The sequence below is a fragment of the Oncorhynchus kisutch genome, linkage group LG4 (genome assembly GCF_002021735.2).
Source record: "Oncorhynchus kisutch isolate 150728-3 linkage group LG4, Okis_V2, whole genome shotgun sequence".
NCBI lineage: Eukaryota > Metazoa > Chordata > Actinopteri > Salmoniformes > Salmonidae > Oncorhynchus > Oncorhynchus kisutch.
In genome coordinates this window covers 21426767-21445238 of record NC_034177.2, presented here as the reverse complement: position 1 = coordinate 21445238, position 18472 = coordinate 21426767, and the positions used below count along the sequence as shown (strand labels likewise).

Sequence of the window (18472 nt, the reverse complement as noted above, 5' to 3'; positions counted from 1 at the left end):
CTGGTACGTGGAACCGGAACAGGTCTCACCGGACTGAGGAGACGTATTGGAAGCCTGGCTGGGGAGACTGCTACGTTCCCCAGTTTCTGTGTTGTAGTTTGTGTATTTGAGTGTGTTTCAGGAGATGGCTTCCTGAAATCCCCCAGCAGCTGATTGGTCGACTCCACGATTAATTCAAATCAAATCAAATGTATTTGTCACATACACATGGTTAGCAGATGTTAATGCGAGTGTAGCGAAATGCTTGCGCTTCTAGTTCCGACAATGCAGTAATAACCAACGAGTAATCTAACTAACAATTCCAAAACTACTACCTTATACACACAAGTGTAAAGGGATAAAGAATAAAGAATATGTACATAAAGATATATGAATGAGTGATGGTACAGAGCGGCATAAGCAAGATGCAGTAGATGGTATCGAGTACAGTATATACATATGAGATGAGTAATGTAGGGTATGTAAACAAAGTGGCATAGTTTAAAGTGGCTAGTGATACATGTATTACATAAAGATGCAGTAGATGATATAGAGTACAGTATATACGTATACATATGAGATTAATAATGTAGGGTATGTAAACATTATATTAAGTAGCATTGTTTAAAGTGGCTAGTGATATATTTTACATCAATTCCCATCAATTCCCATTATTAAAGTGGCTGGAGTTGAATTGGAGGGCTGACCCCGCCCCCTCGTCAGGACGCAGCTGTCTCCAATGCCTTCTGAAGCTATAAAAGCCAGTGTTCTATTGTTCAGGAGAGAGATTGATTGTGATACAGATCATTGCTGAGAGAGGAGGTTGATGGCTGAGGGTTATAGCATATTGGTCGTTGTTATGTACTATGTGAGTTGTTGTTGGTAGCAGCTTTGGTATGTTCTGTGTTTGTTGCTTTGTTAGAGCTTCTTTAATGGTCTGAGTTAGTTTTTTTTCTCAGTTTTGTAGTGAAGTGGATTGTTTAATATTCTGTTTCATTTGTTCCCAGGGGGGAAGGGGAAGGCACCTAGGGAGTGCTTAGGCAAGAGGCCCGCGGGCATACATATACCCGTAGTATATTTACTGTCTAGGCAAACTAGGTAAGACTTGGGCGGACCACCCCCTGTATTTTAGTTAGCGCACCAGGTGGTTCTAAGTTAGATAGGTAGTGGGTAGGCAGGTTAGGTAGGAGAGGGGGCTTTGAAATTTACTTTCTTTGCTTTGGTTCCGGTCAGCCTCTTTTCCCCATATTACCGTGTGAAGGAATAAATTCCTAGTAACGGTAAATTCTCAGCATTTTGTCATCCTTTCTCACACCTATAGTCCATACCTCTTTCACTTCACGGAGAGTTGAGTTGTAGCAGGGTGTTGCGTTCCCTCTTTACAGAGGTGTGCGTAACAGAGACATACTGGAAGCCTTGGTGTGTGGAACAGGTCTCACCGGACTGGGGAGATGCACTGGAAGCCTGGTGCGTGGAACAGGTCTCACCGGACTGGGGAGATGCACTGGAAGCCTGGTGCGTGGAGCAGGCACCGGATACACTGGGCTGTGGAGGCGCACTGGAGGTCTCGAGCGTAGAGCTGGCACAACCCGTCCTGGCTGGATGCCCACTTCAGTCCGGCAAATGAGGGGCGCTGGCACGGAGCGCACAGGCCTGTGAATGCTCACTGGAGACACCGTGCGCATCACCGCATAACACGGTGCCTGACCAGTCACACGCTCCCCACGGTAAGCATGGGGAGTTGGCTCAGGTTTAAACCCTGACATCGCCAATCTCCTCTTGTGCCCCCCCAAACATGTTTTTTGGGGCTGCCTCTCGTGCTTGCTTTGTTGGTATAACTCCTCGTAAAGTCGCCATTCCGCTTTCGCTGCCTCCATCTCCTCCTTCGGACAGCGATACTCCCCGGCCCTTGTCCAGGGTCCTGCTCCCTCCAGGATTTCCTCCCAGGTCCAGTCCTCCTGACCACGCTGCTTGGTCCATTGGTGGTGGGATCTTCTGTTACATTCGTCTGAATGAATGGACCAAGGTACAGCGTTGTAGGCGTACATTTTTCTTTTATTAAAAATGACACCAAAAAACAACCAAATATAAACGAACGTAAAGTTCTGCTGGGCTAACAGCAACTGTGCAAAAACAAGATCCCACAACAGAAAGTGGGAAAAAGGGCTGCCTAAGTATGACTCCCAATTAGAGACAAAGATAGACAGCTGCCTCTGATTGGGAACTCGGCCAAAAACAAAGAAATAGACAACATAGAATGCCACCCCAAATCACACCCTGACCGAACCAAATAGAGAAATAAAACGGCTCTCTAAGGTCAGGGCGTGACAAGCAGTTTTAAACCTCAAATACACAACAAGTTTTAGCGTATATAGCAAACGGCTATTGATCAAATACAAAACACACAGACATGTATCTTAATGTTTCATAGTCCACTCAGCCAGACACAAGGATACTCCAACAGCTTCCAACTTCAATTTCATTATTTTACATTTTTTCTTAGAAAGAAAACTCAATGAAAGTCCTTGGACGAGTTCCCGTCTCATAGCATCATCTTGTCTATTATAAACAGGAACTAGTTCATCGCACATCCTGCGACCCCTGAATTCTATTTCCCATTTGTGTCAATGTGGCCACCCCTGTTGAGAAGCTGGCTGTTGAATAATTGATTGGTCCATGTATATGCAAAAGTATGGAGCATCTCAAGAGGTGTGTTGGGGGGCAGCTTAGCAACGCAGGTCAGTTGCCAGGCAGCCGTTGTGGAGGCGTGCTATGTGTGTCTCTGGTGTTTCTGTGTTGAGTGTGTGAGGAGAGGAGTGTTTATGTGTGTGTATGTGTGTGCATACGTGTATCCATCTGTGCGTGTTTTAACATAAACACTTCACTCACGTTGGCACTCCATGCAGCAGGCACCCTTCACGTAGGCAGGCGTGGTGTCCGCTGGGCACTGAGGGGGAGGGCAGGAGATCGTCTCACACTGCACCGTGCCGTTCTGTAGGAGAGAGAAAAGACTGGAAGTCACAGGCAACCCCAAAATAATTGCTTGCGGGTGATCCCGGAGTTCAACATTTGGATAATAAAACATTTTAAGGCTGACAATGGTTGATTTTCAGTTTAAAATATACGCTTTTTCAAGATGGTTGATGAGAAAAGTATCGTCCAACCCATCTCACTGCACCCTTACATGCCGTGTCTTGAAATATGCAGACAGACGGATTAAAAGTTAATTTTCATTGTAATACTTCTGACAGCCACATTTCTAACTCGTCGTTTAACTTTCGGACTTCATAACATTCTCCGAAGGCATGGATTATTATAACCTAACGAAAAATGAATTTGGCAATCTAATTGTATTTATGCAGGCCTAAGACCTATGGGTTTAACTTTCTGAATGAATGATTATATTGAAGGTAGAAGCCACCTCTTAATGAGTTCAGTATGACAGACAGTATTACAGACAGTATGTTATTATTCTTATTTTCCTGCATTAATTAATTTGTCTGCATTTCTGTTCAACACTTGACTAATAAGAAACCTTTTCATAAATGAAGAACAGATATTTCTTTTTTTTCATAATGCAATACGGCACATAGACAACTCAAATTGCTTTAAAGAATCTTCTAATATTAGAAAACAAATAATAATACTAAAACAAAAACAGTCCATTCATCACTGGATTTCTTCAAATTGCTGTGCAGGAAAAACATGTCATCCACCGTGCCTGGTCGCAGGCTCGCAGCTGGCTTCGCTCTGAAACCACACATCAAATCAAATTGTCCTTGTCACATGCGCCGAATGCAACAGGTGTAGACCTTGCCGTCACGTTCTGACCTTAGTTCTTTTGTTATGTCTTTGTTTAAGTATGGTCAGGGCGTGAGTTGGGTGGGTTGTCTATGTTTGTTTTTCTATGTTGCATTTTGTGTTTGGCCTGGGATGGTTCTCAATCAGAGGCAGGTGTCGTTAGTTGTCTCTGATTGAGAATCATACTTAGGTAGCCTTTTCCCATCTGTGTTTCGTGGGTGATTGTTTCCTGTTTTGTTGTTTGTGTCACCATTCAGGACTGTTTTGGTTTTCATTTCCATTCACTTTGTTATTTTTGTATTGAGTCGTGTTCAGTTATTATTAAAGTATCATGGACCCTTACCACGCTGCGTATTGGTCTGATCCTTGCTACTCCTCCTCAGACGAAGAGGAGGAAAGCCGTTACAGAATCACCCACCAAAGAAGGTCCAAGCAGCGTGGTATCGGGCAGCAGCAGAAATCTCTGGACTCATGGACATGGGAGGAGATTCTGGATGGAGAAGGACCCTGGGCACAGGCTGGGGAATATCACCGCCCCAGGGCAGAGCTGGAGGCAGCGAAAGCTGAGCGGTGGTGGTATGAGGAGGCAGCATGGCAGCGCGGCTGGGATGAGAGGCAGCCCCAAAAATGTATTGGGGGGCGGCACACGGGGTGTGGCTAAGTCAGGTAGGAGACTTGAGCCAACTCCCCGTGCTTACCGTGGAGAGAGGTGTACCAGGCAGGCACCGTGTTAGGCCGTGAAATGCACGGTGCGTTACATCGCAGCGCCTCATATCGGCCGGGCTAGAGTGGGCATCGAGCCAGGTGCCATGAAGCCGGCTCAGCGCATCTGGTCTCCAGTGCGTCTCCTTGGGCCGGGGTACATGGCACCAGCCCTACGCACGTGTGTCCCCGGTTCCCCAGCACAGCCCAGTGCGGTCTGTTCCACCTAGTCGCACTGGCCTGGCGACGGGGAGTATCCAGCCAGGTAGGATTGTGCAGGCTCGGTGCTCGAGACCTCCAGTGCGCCTCCACGGTCCGGTCTATCCGGTGTCTCCTCCACGCACCAGGCCTCCGGTGGCAGCCCCACGCACCAGGCTGTCTCTCCATCTCCTTCCTCCAGGTGCTCCCGTCTGTCCTGAGCTGCCAGAGTCTCCCGTCTGTCCTGAGCTGCCAGAGTCTCCCGTCTGTCCTGAGCTGCCAACAAATAATTAAAGTGCAGCAGTAAAATAACAATAGCGAGCCTAAATACAGGGGGAGTCAATGTGCAGGGGCACTGGTTATGCACTGGCTATATACAGGGGCACTGGTTAGTCGAGGTAATTAAGGTAGTATGTAGGTAGGTAGAGCTATTAAAGTGACTATCAATAGATAATAGCAGAGAGTAGCAGCAGCTTGAAAGAGGGGGGCAATGAAAATAGTCTGGGTAGCCATTTGATTACATGTTCAAGAGTCTTATGGCTTGGGGGTAGAAGCTGTTTAGAAGCCTCTTGGACCAAGACATGGCGCTCCGGTATCGCTTGCAGTGCGGTAGCAGAGAGAACAGTCACCGCTTGGTATAGAGGTCCAGGATGGCAGGAAGCTTGGTCCCAGTGATGTACTGGGCCGTACACACTACCTTCTGTAGTGCCTTGTGGTTGTAGGCTGAGCAGTTGCCATACCAGGCAGTGATGCAACCCGCCAGGATGCTCTCAACTGTGCAGCTGTAGAACCTTTTGAGGATCTGAGGACCCATGACAAATCTTTTCAGTCTCCTTAGGGGGAATAGGTTTTGTTGTGCCCTCTTCACGACTGTTTTGGTGTGCTTGGATCACATTAGTTTGTTGGTGATGTGGACACCAAGGAACATGAAGCTCTCAATCTGCTCCACTACAGTCCCGTCGATGAGAATAGAGGCGTGATCGGTCCTCTTTTTCCTGTGGTACACAATCATCTCCTTGATCACGTTGAGGGAGAGGTTGCTGTCCTTGCACCACACTGTCAGGCCTCTGACCTCCACTCTATAGGCTGTCTCGTTGTTGTCGGTGATCAGGCCTATCACTGTTGTGTCATCGCCAAACTTAATGATGGTGTTGGAGTCGTGCCTGGCCGTGCAGCCATGAGTGAACAGGGACTACAGGAGGGGACTGAGCACACACACCTGAGGGGCCCCTGTGTTGTGGATCAGCGTGGCGGATGTGTTGTTACCTACCCTTACCACCTGGTGGCGGCCGGTCATAAAGTCCAGGTTTCAGGTGCAGAGGGAGGTGTTTAGTCCCAGGGTCCTTAGCTTAGTGATGAGCTTTGAGGGCCCTATACTGTTGGACGCTGAACTGTAGTCAATAAATAAGATTCTCACATAAGTGTTCCTTTTGTCCAGGTGGGAAAGGGCAGTGTGGAGTGCAATAGAGATTGCATCATCTGTGGATCTGTTAGGACGGTATGCAAATTGGAGTGGGTCTAGGGTTTCTGGGATAATGGTGTTTATGTGAGCCATGACCAGCCTTTCAAAGCACTTCATGGCTACAGACGTGAGTGCTACGGGTTAGTAGTCTTTTAGGCAGGTTACCTTGGTGTTCTTGGGCACAGCGACTATGGTGGTCTACTTGAAACAAGTTGGCATTACAGACTCAGACAGGGAGCGATTGGAAATGTCAGTGAAGACACTTTCCAGTTGGTCAGTGCATGCTCGGAGTGCACATCCTGGTAATCCATTTGAATGTTGACCAGTTTAAAAGGTCTTACTCACATCGGCTGCGGAGAGCGTGATAACACAGTCGTCCGGAACAGGTGATGCTCTCATGCATGTTTCAGTGTTATTTGCCTTGAAGCAAGCAAATAAGTAATTTACCTCGTCTGGTAGGCTCGTGTCACTGGGCAGCTCACGGCTGTGCTTCCCTTTGTAGCCTGTAATAGTTTGCAAGCCCTGCCACATCCAATGAGCGTCGGAGCCGGGGTAGTACAATCTTAGTCCTATATTGACACTTTGCCTGTTTGATGGTTCATCGGAGGGCATAGTGGGATTTCTTATAAGCTTCCGGTTTAGAGTCTCACTCCTTGAAAGCGGCAGCTCTACCCTTTAGTTCCTTGCGGATGTTGCCTGTAATTCATGTCTTCTGGTTGGGGTATGTACGTACAGTCACTGTACGTACATGAAGCCATTGACTGATGTGGTGTACTCCTCAATGCCATCGGAAGAATCCCAGGACATATTCCAGTCTGTGCTAGCAAAACAGTCCTGTAGCTTAGCATCTGCTTCATCAGACCACTTTTTATCTGACTGAGTCACTGGTGCTTCCTGCTATAATTTTAGCTTGTAAGCAGAAATCAGGAGGATAGAATTATGGTCAGATTTGCCAAATGGAGGGAGAGGGAGAGCTTTGTACGTGTCTCTGTGTGTGGAGTAAAGGTAGTCTAGAGATTTTATCCCTCTAGTTGCACATTTAACATGCTGGTAAAAATTTGGTTAAACGGATTTAAGTTTCCCTGCATTAAAGTGCCTGGCCACTAGGAGCGCCGCCACTGGATGAGGGTTTCACTTCCATATTATGGCAGTATACAGTTTGAGTGCGGTCTTAGTGCAAGCATCGGTTTGTGGTGGTAAACCGACAGCTACGAAGAATAGAGATAAACTCTCTAGGTAGATAGTGTGGTCTACAGCTTATCATGAGACACTCTACCTCAGGCGAGCAAAACCTTGAGACTTCCTTAGATATCGTGCACCAGCTGTTTACAAATATACATAGACCGTCATCCCTTGTCTTACCAGAGGCTGCTGTTCTATCCTGCCGATACAGTGTACCGTGTACAGTGCCTTGCAAAGGTATTCACCCTCCTTGGCATTTTTCCTATTTTGTTGCATTACAACGTGCAATTTAAATGGATTTTATTTGGATATCTTGTAATGGACATACACAAAATAATCCAAATTGGTGAAGTGATTTTTTTTTTTTAAGTTTAAAAAAATATATACAAAACTGAAAAATTATGCTTGCATATGTATTCATCCCCTTTGCTATGAAGCCCCTAAATAAGATCTGGTGCAACCAATTACCTTCAGAAGTCACATAATTAATTAAAGAAAGTCCACCTGTGTGCACTAAGTGTCACATGATCTGTCACATGATCTCAGTATATATACACCTGTTCTGAAAGTCCACTAAGCAAGGGGCACCACCAAGCAAGTGGCACCATGAAGAACAAGGAGCTCTCCAAACAGGTCAAACAGGAGAAGTACAGATCACTGTTGGGTTATAAAAAAATATCTGAAACTTTGAACATGCCACAGAGCACCATTAAATCCATTAATATCAATTTGAAAGAATATGGCACCACAACAAACCTTCCAAAAGAGGGCCGGCCACCAAAATTCACGGACCAGGCAATCATTAATCAGAGAGGCAACAAGAGACTAAAGATAACCCTGAAGGAGCTGCAAATCTCCACAGCGGAGATTGGTGATTTGTCCATAGGACCACTTTAAGACGTACACTCCACAGAGATGGGCTTTACGTAAGAGTGACCATAAAAAAGCCAATGCTTAAAGAAACAAATAAGCAAACATGTTTGGTGTTTGCCAAAAGGCATGTGGGAGACTTCCCAAACATATGGAAGAAGGTACTCTGGTCAGATTAGACTAAAATTGAGCTTTATGGCCATCATGGAAAATGCCATGTCTGGCGCAAACCCAACACCTCTCATCACCTCGAGAACACCATCCCAGCATCATGCTGTGGGGATGTTTTTCATCGGCAGGGACTGGAAAACTGGTCAGAATTGAAGGGATGATGGATGGCGCTAAATACAGGGAAATTCGAAGGGAAACCTGTTTAAGTCTTCCAGAGATTTGAGACTAGGACGGAGGTTCACCTTCCAGCAGGACAATGACCCTAAGCATTCTGCTATAGCAACACTCGAGTGGTTGAAGGGGAAACATTTTGGCATGTCTTGGCATGGCCTAGTCAAAGCCCAGACCTCAATCCAATTGAGAATCTGTGGTATGACTTAAAGATTGCTGTACACAAGCAGAACCCATCCAACTTGAAGGAGCTGGAGCAGTTTTGCCTTGAAGAATGGGCAAAAATCTAGATATGCCAAGCTTATAGAGTCATACCCCAAGAGACTTGCAGCTGTAATTGCTGCAAAAGGTGTCTATACAAAGTGTTGACTTTTGGGGGGGGGGGGGGGGGGGTGAACAGTTATGCACACTCAAGTTCTGTTTTTTGGTCTTATTTCTTGTTTATTTCACCCCAAAAAATATTTTGCATCTTCAAAGTGGTAGACATGTTGTGTAAATCAAATGATGCAAACCCCCCAAAAATCTATTTTAACTCCAAGTTGTAAGGCAACAAAATAGGAACAATGCCAAGAGGGTAAATACTCTCGCAAGGCACTGTATAACCGCCAGCTGTATGTTATTCATGTCGTCCATCTGAAGGTGACCCTTTATCCTCTGGAACCACACAATTACCAGGTGGACAGTATGCCTCTTGAAGCGATAGAGGAAATCAACAAGATCCACAAGTATTCTTTCACAATAGCTGGTCTTATGTTATCTGCATTTTTGAGCTGCTCTGCCCTACTCCGTGGTGGATAACATCCAATCTTCATTTATGTAATGGGCTGTAGCACAAGTATCCTATTTTTCTAAAATTGTCATTCCACATGTCAAGTGTAATTGTGTAATTTTATTTACCAAAGTTCTCTCAACTCCAGGACCACCCACCAGCTGATTTTGTTGACTCTAGTGCGATAGGAGAAAGACTGACTGAAACATTTACACCTCCATCAATTAACAAAAGGATAGTCTAATAGCTCGCCTAGGTGTGAAAAAGCCCCCAATTTGTGCCACAGTTTAGACTACCGATAGATACTGTGGTCAGTTATAGTTGAGTCCTATTGTGAAGTGTAGCCTAATGGCCAAAAAAGGGCAAACTTGCAATGTATTTGATGCTTAAGTACTCAATATCACAGACCAGATTTAACCTTACGAAAAATGCATCAATCCCTACAAATATATATATTTATTATAATCCACATAGTAATTAAAACCAAATTAGCTGTAGCGAGAGGAGAGACTGCATGCTAAAGACAATCACAAAGAATGTCTAACCTTGCAGTATAATATAACTTATTTTGAACGGAAGCCAGAAATGACTGAGTCACTCAGCCCTATTTATTTAACCAGGCAAGTCCATTAAGAACAAATTCTTATTTTCAATGATTTCCTAGGAACAGTGGGTTAACTGTCTTGTTCAGTGGCAGAACAACAGATTTTTATCTTGTCAGCTCGGTGATTCAATCTTGCAATGTTTCAGTTACTAGTCCAACGCTCTAAACACCAGGCTACCTGCCGCTGTTCCTGCTTCTGTTGTGAGTGTTTAAGATCCTACTGATTCTGTGATCATCAAGCCTCATGCAACCGCAAAATATCAGATAAAGCAATTTCACAAATCTGGCAGGCTTTACATTTTTTTCACATTAGAACAGACTGATATTATTTTTCCTTTATTTATTATTGTTTGTTCCAAGCTGACATATAAATTATATTGTAATCTAACGGCACCTGTTTGTCATGGAACAGTATCTACTACAGCAGGCATAAATAATAACATTTTTCCTTTAGATGATTTAAATGTCACTATATCATGTTTTTTTAAAGTTATCCCTTTGGAGCACATGCAAAAGGGATTTGGACTTGTTCAACGGGAGTGACAAAATGTATTACAATTGAATTTGAATGAACTGAATGATGGAGGATGAAGAAGAAGAAGAGAGTGATTGAATTTAGAACAATAGTTCTAGAACAAAAGAATTGCTCTTCCTCTGTCCCGCGAGCACACTCAAAAATATATATTTTTTTGTTCCTACTTTGTCAGAAGAAGCTGTAACAGGACCGTAGCTTATTACTTACTAAAACTGTTGTTACACTATAAGGTTTTCATTGTAAGAGAAACAAAAATGGTCTGTTATAAGTCATTATATTCTTAAAATATATGTGTTGACTGAATATACGCAAGTTGATGGCAAAGCCATAAAACTCCGCTACTAAGCAAATAAAAAATAAAAAAGGTTTCACACATTTTCAAGACCTGAGTTGTTTATTCTACGTCTTTTATTCATTACATTTACACATTTACTTGTAGAATGTTACCAATAACAACAATAATAATAATCTGGTGGCATTGGTAGAGAGACAGGCGGAGAATGGAGTGAAAGTGCACTGTACAGTAAGTATGCAACAACGCTGTGGTCCAAGTGTGGTTCAGCAGCCTTTCCAATAAATTGGGATACAAAAGAAGTCATCCACCCTTGATGGGCTACCACCCTTGATGGGCTACCACCCTTGATGGGCTAGTTTAGGGACTTTAAATGTATTCATGTGTTTGCGAGGTACGTTATTTCACCCATCTCTTTGTATAGCCCACCACATGCATTATCCAATCAGGTCTGGATGGATCCATAACGAATTACTATGGGAATATATATCACTGAATGACAAAAATATTGGAATAAAGTAGGCTAATAGAATTGAAGGCAACAAATGGTTGCTTAATGAAACACCCAAAGTCATCCAATTGTGATAATAGGATTTGAAGCAATAGCCTACCAGCATGTGGTCAACTATTTCAGCACCGTTTCGTGCTGCTTTGACACAAGTATGGGGACTGGTCTTGATAAATCCGTTTTTTATTTTCACTGAATCTCCGTGTGGGTATTGGTTAGTCTACAATTAGGGTGTGGAAATGTTAGGATTATTTTGCTCTTCACTCGCAGTCGTTTAGTAGCTTAGGTCTACTCCCAACCGGTCACATTATCTTCCTAACGGAAAACCTGAGGCCTACATAGGTTACCATAAATTGCATTTTCGTTTTTCTTGGAATAGAAACACCATGATATTAAACAATTTAATTAAGCAACATTTCTAACAGTATAAACAGCACAACAAATACACATTAATAATTTACAAACAAATTATAATCAATCCCATATAGTCTGTTAACAAAAAAGGTTTTAAAGTCTCTAGTACCACCTAATGTTAAAAACAGTCAAATGCATTTGTGAATTCAATTGCTTTAGCCGTCGTGTTGCGGTTTATTCATTGTTTAATTATTCAAGGCTCTGTTTGTTATTTCATTTTAGAACTAAAATGCTGTATTTAAAGACACGGATGACTTGTCACGACTTCCGCCAAAGTCGGTCCCTCTCCTTGTTCGAGCGTCGTTCGGCGGTCGACGTCACCGGCCTTCTAGCCATCGCAGATCCACTTTTGTTCATTATTGTTCATTATTTAACCTTCTGTTTTCCCCATGGTTTTTGTGCGTGATTGTTTTATGTATGTTCGGTCCGTTATTGTGGGCTTGGTATTTACGACATGTTATTGGAATATTTGAGTAAAGTTACTTGTGTTACTCATCTCTGCTGTCCTGCGCCTGACTCCTCTGCACCAGCTACACCCAGACCATTACAGAATCACGCACCTCAGTCAGCAGGAGCAGACAACCCCCCTTTGGCGATCGAGGAGCACGTCCAGCAGCATGCGACCATGTTGCAACGTCTCGGCATCGCCATGGATCGCGTGCTGCAGACGATGGATCGATCGGAGACAGGAGGAGTTCTTCCAGCACCTCCACCGGCAGCACTTCAACAGGCACCACTGTTCACCCCTCCTTCACCCGGTCCCAGTGGGATTCGGCTAGCACTCCCTAGGGAGAATGATGGGACGGCTGCCGGATGCCAGGGGTTCCTCCTCCAGCTGGAACTCTTCCTGGCGACCGTCCACCCGGCTCCTTCGCGACGTGAGAGCGTGTCCGCCCTCTTCTCCTGACTCTCAGGGAAAGCCCTGGAGTGGGACAACGCCGTATGGGGGGGAAGGAGAATCGGTGTTGGACCATTACGCGGAGTTCACCCACCGCTTTCGGGCAGTTTTTCGACCACCAGCCTGACAGTAGAGCGGCGGGTGAACATCTGTTCCACCTGAGGCAGGGGACGAGGAGCGCACAGGAGTTCGCCTTGGACTTTCGGACCCTGGCCGCCAGCACGGGATGGAACGACAGGGCCCTGATCGATCACTACTGGTGCAGTCTGTGCGAGGGCGTCCGTCGGGAGTTGGCCTGCAGGGACACCACTCTCACGTTTGACCAGCTGGTGGACCTGTCCATCCGGCTGGATAACCTGCTGGCTACCCGCGGACGTCCGGATCGGGGCCTGGCAATTCCATTCCCCAGCACCACCGCCCATGGAGCTGGGAGGTTCTGCGCTTAGGGCGTCCGGAGGAGGGGCCATTCCCTGTACCATATGTGTACGCAGAGGGTACACTGCTGGTTGCTGCTGGGGATGTTCCTCTGGGAGTCGAGGCAGCAGGCACGGCACTCTCCTGTCACCCCAGGTGAGTCGGGAACAGGCTCACTCAGAGCCCCCAGTTGCTCACATGTTTTTGTTTATACATTTTCCTGAGTTTTCCCCACATTTCCAGCATACGGTGCTCGTAGATTCAAGTGCAGCTGGGAATTTTATTGACAGAGCATTTGCCCATAGTTTAGGGATCCCCATTGTTCATGTAGATATGCCCTTCCCTCTGCACACCCTAGATAGTTGACCATTAGGGTCAGGGCTAATTAGGGAGGCCACCGCTCCACTGGGCATGGTTACGCAGGAGGGTCACAAGGAGACAATTAGTATTTTTCTTATTGATTCTCCTGCGTTTCCCGTGGTGCTGGGCCTACCCTGGTTGGCCTGTCATGACCCCACAATTTTTGCGTCAACAGAGGGCTCTTAAGGGGTGGTCATGAAAGTGCTAGGGGAGGTGTTTAGGGGATTCTGTCGGTGCTACTACGGTGGAAAGTCCAGACCAGGTCTCCACCGTGCGGATCCCCTCTGAATATGTCGATTTGGCGCGACTCAATTACCGCCCCATCAACGGGGAGGATTGTGTAATAAATCTCCTGGTAGACGCAGCACTTCCCAGGAGTCACGTGTATCCCGTCACAGGAGGAGACGGCGGCTATGGAAACATATGGTCTTCGAATCCCTGGGGCAGGGGTACATTCGGCCCTCCACTTCACCCCGCCTCCTCAAGTTTATTTTTTGTGAAGAAGGATGGAGGTCTGCGCCCGTGCAATGACTTTCGAGGCATCAACCAAATCGCTGTGAGGTACAGCTACCCGCTGCCTCTCATAGCCAGTGCGATAGAGTCAATGCACGGGGAGCTCTTCTTCACAAAATTGGATCTCAGGAGCGCTTACAACCTGGAGCGTATCCGGGACGGGGACGAGTGGAAGACGGCATTTAGTACCACCTCAGGGCACTATGAGTACCTCGTCATGCCGTACGGGTTGATGAATGCTCCATCAGTCTTCCAGGCATTTGTAGACGAGATTTTCCGGGACCTGCACAGGCAGGGTGTAGTGGTGTCTATGGACAACATTCTGATATACTCCGCTACACGCGCCGAGCATGTGTCCTTGGTGCGCAGGGTGCTTGGTCGACTGTTGGAGCATGACCTGTATGTCAAGGCTGAGAAATAGCTGTTCTTCCAACAGTCCGTCTCCTTCCTAGGGTACCGCATTTCCACTTCAGGGGTGGAGATGGAGAGTGACCGCATTTCAGCCGGGCGTAATTGGCCGACTCCCACCACGGTAAAGGAAGCGCAGCGGTTTCTAGGGTTCGTCAACTACGACCGGAGGTTTATCCAGGGCTTTGGTCCCATTACCTCACTGCTGAAGGGGGGACCGGTGCGACTGCAGTGGTCAGCTGAGGTGGACAGGGCTTTTGGTCACGTGCGGGCTCTGTTTACCTCGGCTCCCGTGCTGGCTCATCCAGATCCCTCTTTGACGTTTATAGTGGAGGTGGATGCGTCCGAGGCTGGGATAAGAGCCGTGCTCTCTCAGCGCTCGGATACGCCACCAAAGCGAAACTATGATGTGGGGGACCGGGAGCTGTTGGCTGTTGTCAAGGCTCTGAAGGGGTGGAGACATTGGCTTGAGGGGGCTAAACACCCTTTTCTCATCTGGACTGACCACCGCAATCTGGAGTACATCCAGGCGGCGAGGAGACTGAACCCTCGCCAGGCAAGGTGCGCCATGTTCTTTACCCGTTTTGTTTTCACCCTGTCCTACAGACCAGGTTCCCATCCCGGATGTATGACACAGAAGAGCGGTCCATAGATCAGATTCCCATAGGACGTGAGGGTTTATGTTTCCTCCTGCTCGGTGTGCGCCCAGTGCAAGGCCCCTAGGCATTTGCCCAGAGGGAAGTTACAGCCCTTACCCATTCCACAACGGTCGTGGTGGCACCTATTGGTGGACTTCCTCCCGGATCTTCCTCCCTCACAGGATAACACCACGATCCTGGACGTTGTGGATCGGTTCTCTAAGTCCTGCCGTCTACTCCCTTTGCCCGGTCTCCCTATGGCCCTACAGACTGCGGAGGCCCTGTTTACACACGTCTTCCGGCACTACAGGGTGTCTGATTGAGGTCCCCAGTTCACGTCAAGGGTCTGGAGGGCGTTCATGGAACGTCTGGGGTTTTCACCCCGAGGGTAACGGGCAGGTGGAGAGAGTAAACCAGGATGTAGGTAGGTTTCTGCGGTCTTATTGACAGGACCGGCCGGGGGAGTGGGCGGCGTTCATCCCCTGGGCAGAGATGGCCCAAAACTCGCTCCGCCACTCCTCCACTAACCTCTCCCCATTCCAGTGCGTACTGGGGTATCTGCCAGTTCTGGCACTTGGCATCAGAGCCAGATCAAGGCTCCTGCGGTGGACGAATGGTTTAAGCGCTCAGAGGAGACCTGGGACGCTGCTCACCGCCACCGCAGTGAGGCCGGGTCTGGCTCTCGACCCTCCACCTGCCCCTCCACCTGCCCTGCCGGAAGCTGGGCCCGCGGTTTGTGGGGCCATTCAAAGTCCTGAGGAGACTGAACGAGGTTTGCTAGAGTTTACAGCTTCCCCCCAATTACCGTATTAAACCCTCCTTCCATGTGTCTCTCGTTATTGTAGGCTCGGTATTTACAACATGTTATTGGAATATTTGAGTAAGGATATTTGTGTTACTCATCTCTGCTGTCCTGCGCCTGACTCCTCTGCACCAGCTACACCCAGACCATTACAGTATGATGTGTGATGACACGCACAAATGAATGATTGATTGATATACTTTATATTGAAGTAGGCCTGTATGCCAATAAGTAAGTTACGCTAAAACAGCTACAGTAAACAGGACACTTAGGTCTACAGCTCCATGTCATTTCAATAGCTTAACTTCCCAAAGATGCTCTCTGGTGGTCAAACTAAAATGAACTAGCATTAATGGAGACAATGGCTGAGAGTAAAATACTATGACGTCATGCACTCCAACGTGCCATACCATTATGCAGCACCCTGCAAGCTGTGCTGCAGTATGATGCAACTTTTAAAGTAAGAACCACTGTATGTGACTGATCCACCATAATTGATAACATCTTAATGCTGTGACCTTTGAGTTTCAAAGGTTGCGGCTAATTGCCACACATAAGGTAACGAAGACGTCTATCTAATGGCGTAATTGCAGTCTGCATCAGAGAAGTGACACGTCGATGAGCACCGATGATTCATTAGACAAACGGGGCGGAACGAATCGCAGACGATAATTATCATCTGTCGAGAGTAATTAGGTGCAATATAGTGAGAGATGTGATTTACTCACATTATACCAATGTAATGTACTGAGAAATATGTGATCTCCTCAGTTTCTCAGCTGCAGGTGCTAAGCCACAGATCCACCCCATTGGCTCATTTCAGGAGTCCAGTGGCATAGAAAGTAATGCATGACCTATAGCTGGGAGAGTGACAGAGGTGAAATCTCTTTTGTTGTGGTAAATAACCCCAGCACTCTCATAAGTATTTACACTCCTTTGACATACTTGTTGAAGAGGAAAGTAGACCCTTGAGAGGGTCTGTCCAGCATAGCTGAGTCCTGGTGCTCTGTTTAATCCTAGCTACTGTGTATGTTTTCTATTATTCCTCAGTGTTTATGTCCTGTTTTCTTTAAATATCTAGGGCAATTCTCCTCTCAAACCAATGAAGTAATGAGAACATAAGCCATCAACAATGGAGTACTGCCCACCCCCCCAACAATTGATTAACAGAAGACAAAAACATAGGCAGGGTCAACAATGGGATTTAATCACTCACACATACACGTTTGTTTTACTATCTTTGTGGGGACCAAAAAATAGATTCCCATTCAAAATACTATTTTCCCTAACCATAACCACAATCACTAAAATAGCCTTTTTCCTTATGGGGACCGAGGGAAAGGCCGGCACTTGTACAGATTTTCCTTGAGGGCTTCTGAAGCCCACAAGGATAGTAAAACCAAATGCACGCATGCAGACACGCGTGCGCACACATACACACACCAGTTATATACAATGAGTGTACAAAACATTAAGAACACCTTCCTAATATTGAGTGTACCCCCGCCCCTTTTGCCCTCCGAACAGCCTCAATTTATTGGGGCAGGGACTTTACAATGTGGCAAAAGCATTCCACAGGGATACTAATCCATGTTGACTCTAATGCTTCCCACAGATGTGTCAACTTGGCTGGATGTCTTTTGGTTGGTGAACCATTCTTGATACACACTGAAAACTTTTGACTTGCCCATTTACCCTCTGAATGGCACACATACACAATCCATGTCTCTATTGTCTAAAGGCTTAAAAATCCTTATTTAACCGGTCTGCTTCCCTTCATCTACACTGATTGAAGTGGATTTAACAAGTGACATCAATAATCCAAGCTTTCACCTGGACTCCCCTGGTCAGTCTATTTCATGGGAAAGAGCAGGTGTTCATAATATTTTGTACAGTCAGTGTACACGTACTGTACACACACACACAGTACACACACACTGATATAGCCCACCGTGCATGTGCAGTTCCTGCAGCCATCTGTCAATGATTCGTCCTCTCTGTAGACGACCCCCTTGACGCTGCAGGTCCTCTCACAGTAGCATCCATCCAGACTATTCATCATCTCCTCTGCTCTGGACAGCTGGCCAAGCCAGGCCCAGATACAAAGGGAAGGACGGGGATGGAGGGAGGGAGAGGGTCTCAGATCGGTGCATATAATCCATCTATATCAGTGGTCAACAACCTGTTGATCTCCAAACATTTCTGTAAAAACCCAACGATAAAGCCTTGCTTTCCTATGTTTTTTATTTGTTTCATGCTTTTGCTGGAGGTGCACTTCATTCAGCAGCCCTAGCCCCGGAAAGGCAAAGTGTTCCCATTCTTAACCATTTCATGTGTCTGAAGGTAGAACTCCGCCTACCGGGAAGGCCCAGAGAAGATCAAGTGAATCTATAGGCTTACCGCTGGCCAATCAGATAGCTCAGACCACTGTGTCTGCACAGTTTCCTTGGGCCATAGACTGTAAAAATAAATATTGAACGCACAGCAAAACTTAAAACCATGACTAGAGAGAGACAACACATACAGCAAACTGCTGCTGTTTTTAAAAGTATGTTCATGTTTAAATTGTTATTCAGCACTGTCAACACTTTGTTCAACACTTTTATAAGGCATAAAATGCACATTCTCGCTACTTCCACTCACAATACAACCAGCCCTGCAATGAATGAGTATAGAAAATTATTTCCGATAAGCTTGCGTTGTTATTATTATGCTCTCTCAGCTGTGCCTCATAAGTAATACAACAAATGATCTATTACCCGTGTGATCATACACCTACAT

At 46.2% G+C, this 18472-nt stretch overlaps 1 protein-coding gene across 1 annotated transcript in view; it reads right to left on the bottom strand.

The window, feature by feature from the left end:
- The window catches only part of LOC109888625 (protein kinase C-binding protein NELL2), a 101715-nt gene that overhangs the window by 60680 nt on the left and 22563 nt on the right, over positions 1–18472 (bottom strand). Inside the window, exons 8-9 of the mRNA XM_020479782.2 lie at positions 17643–17771; positions 2869–2971 (exon numbers count right to left, since the gene is read on the bottom strand). Of these exons, the coding sequence (XP_020335371.1) occupies positions 2869–2971; positions 17643–17771 (232 nt within the window). The remainder of the gene's footprint in view (positions 1–2868; positions 2972–17642; positions 17772–18472) is intronic.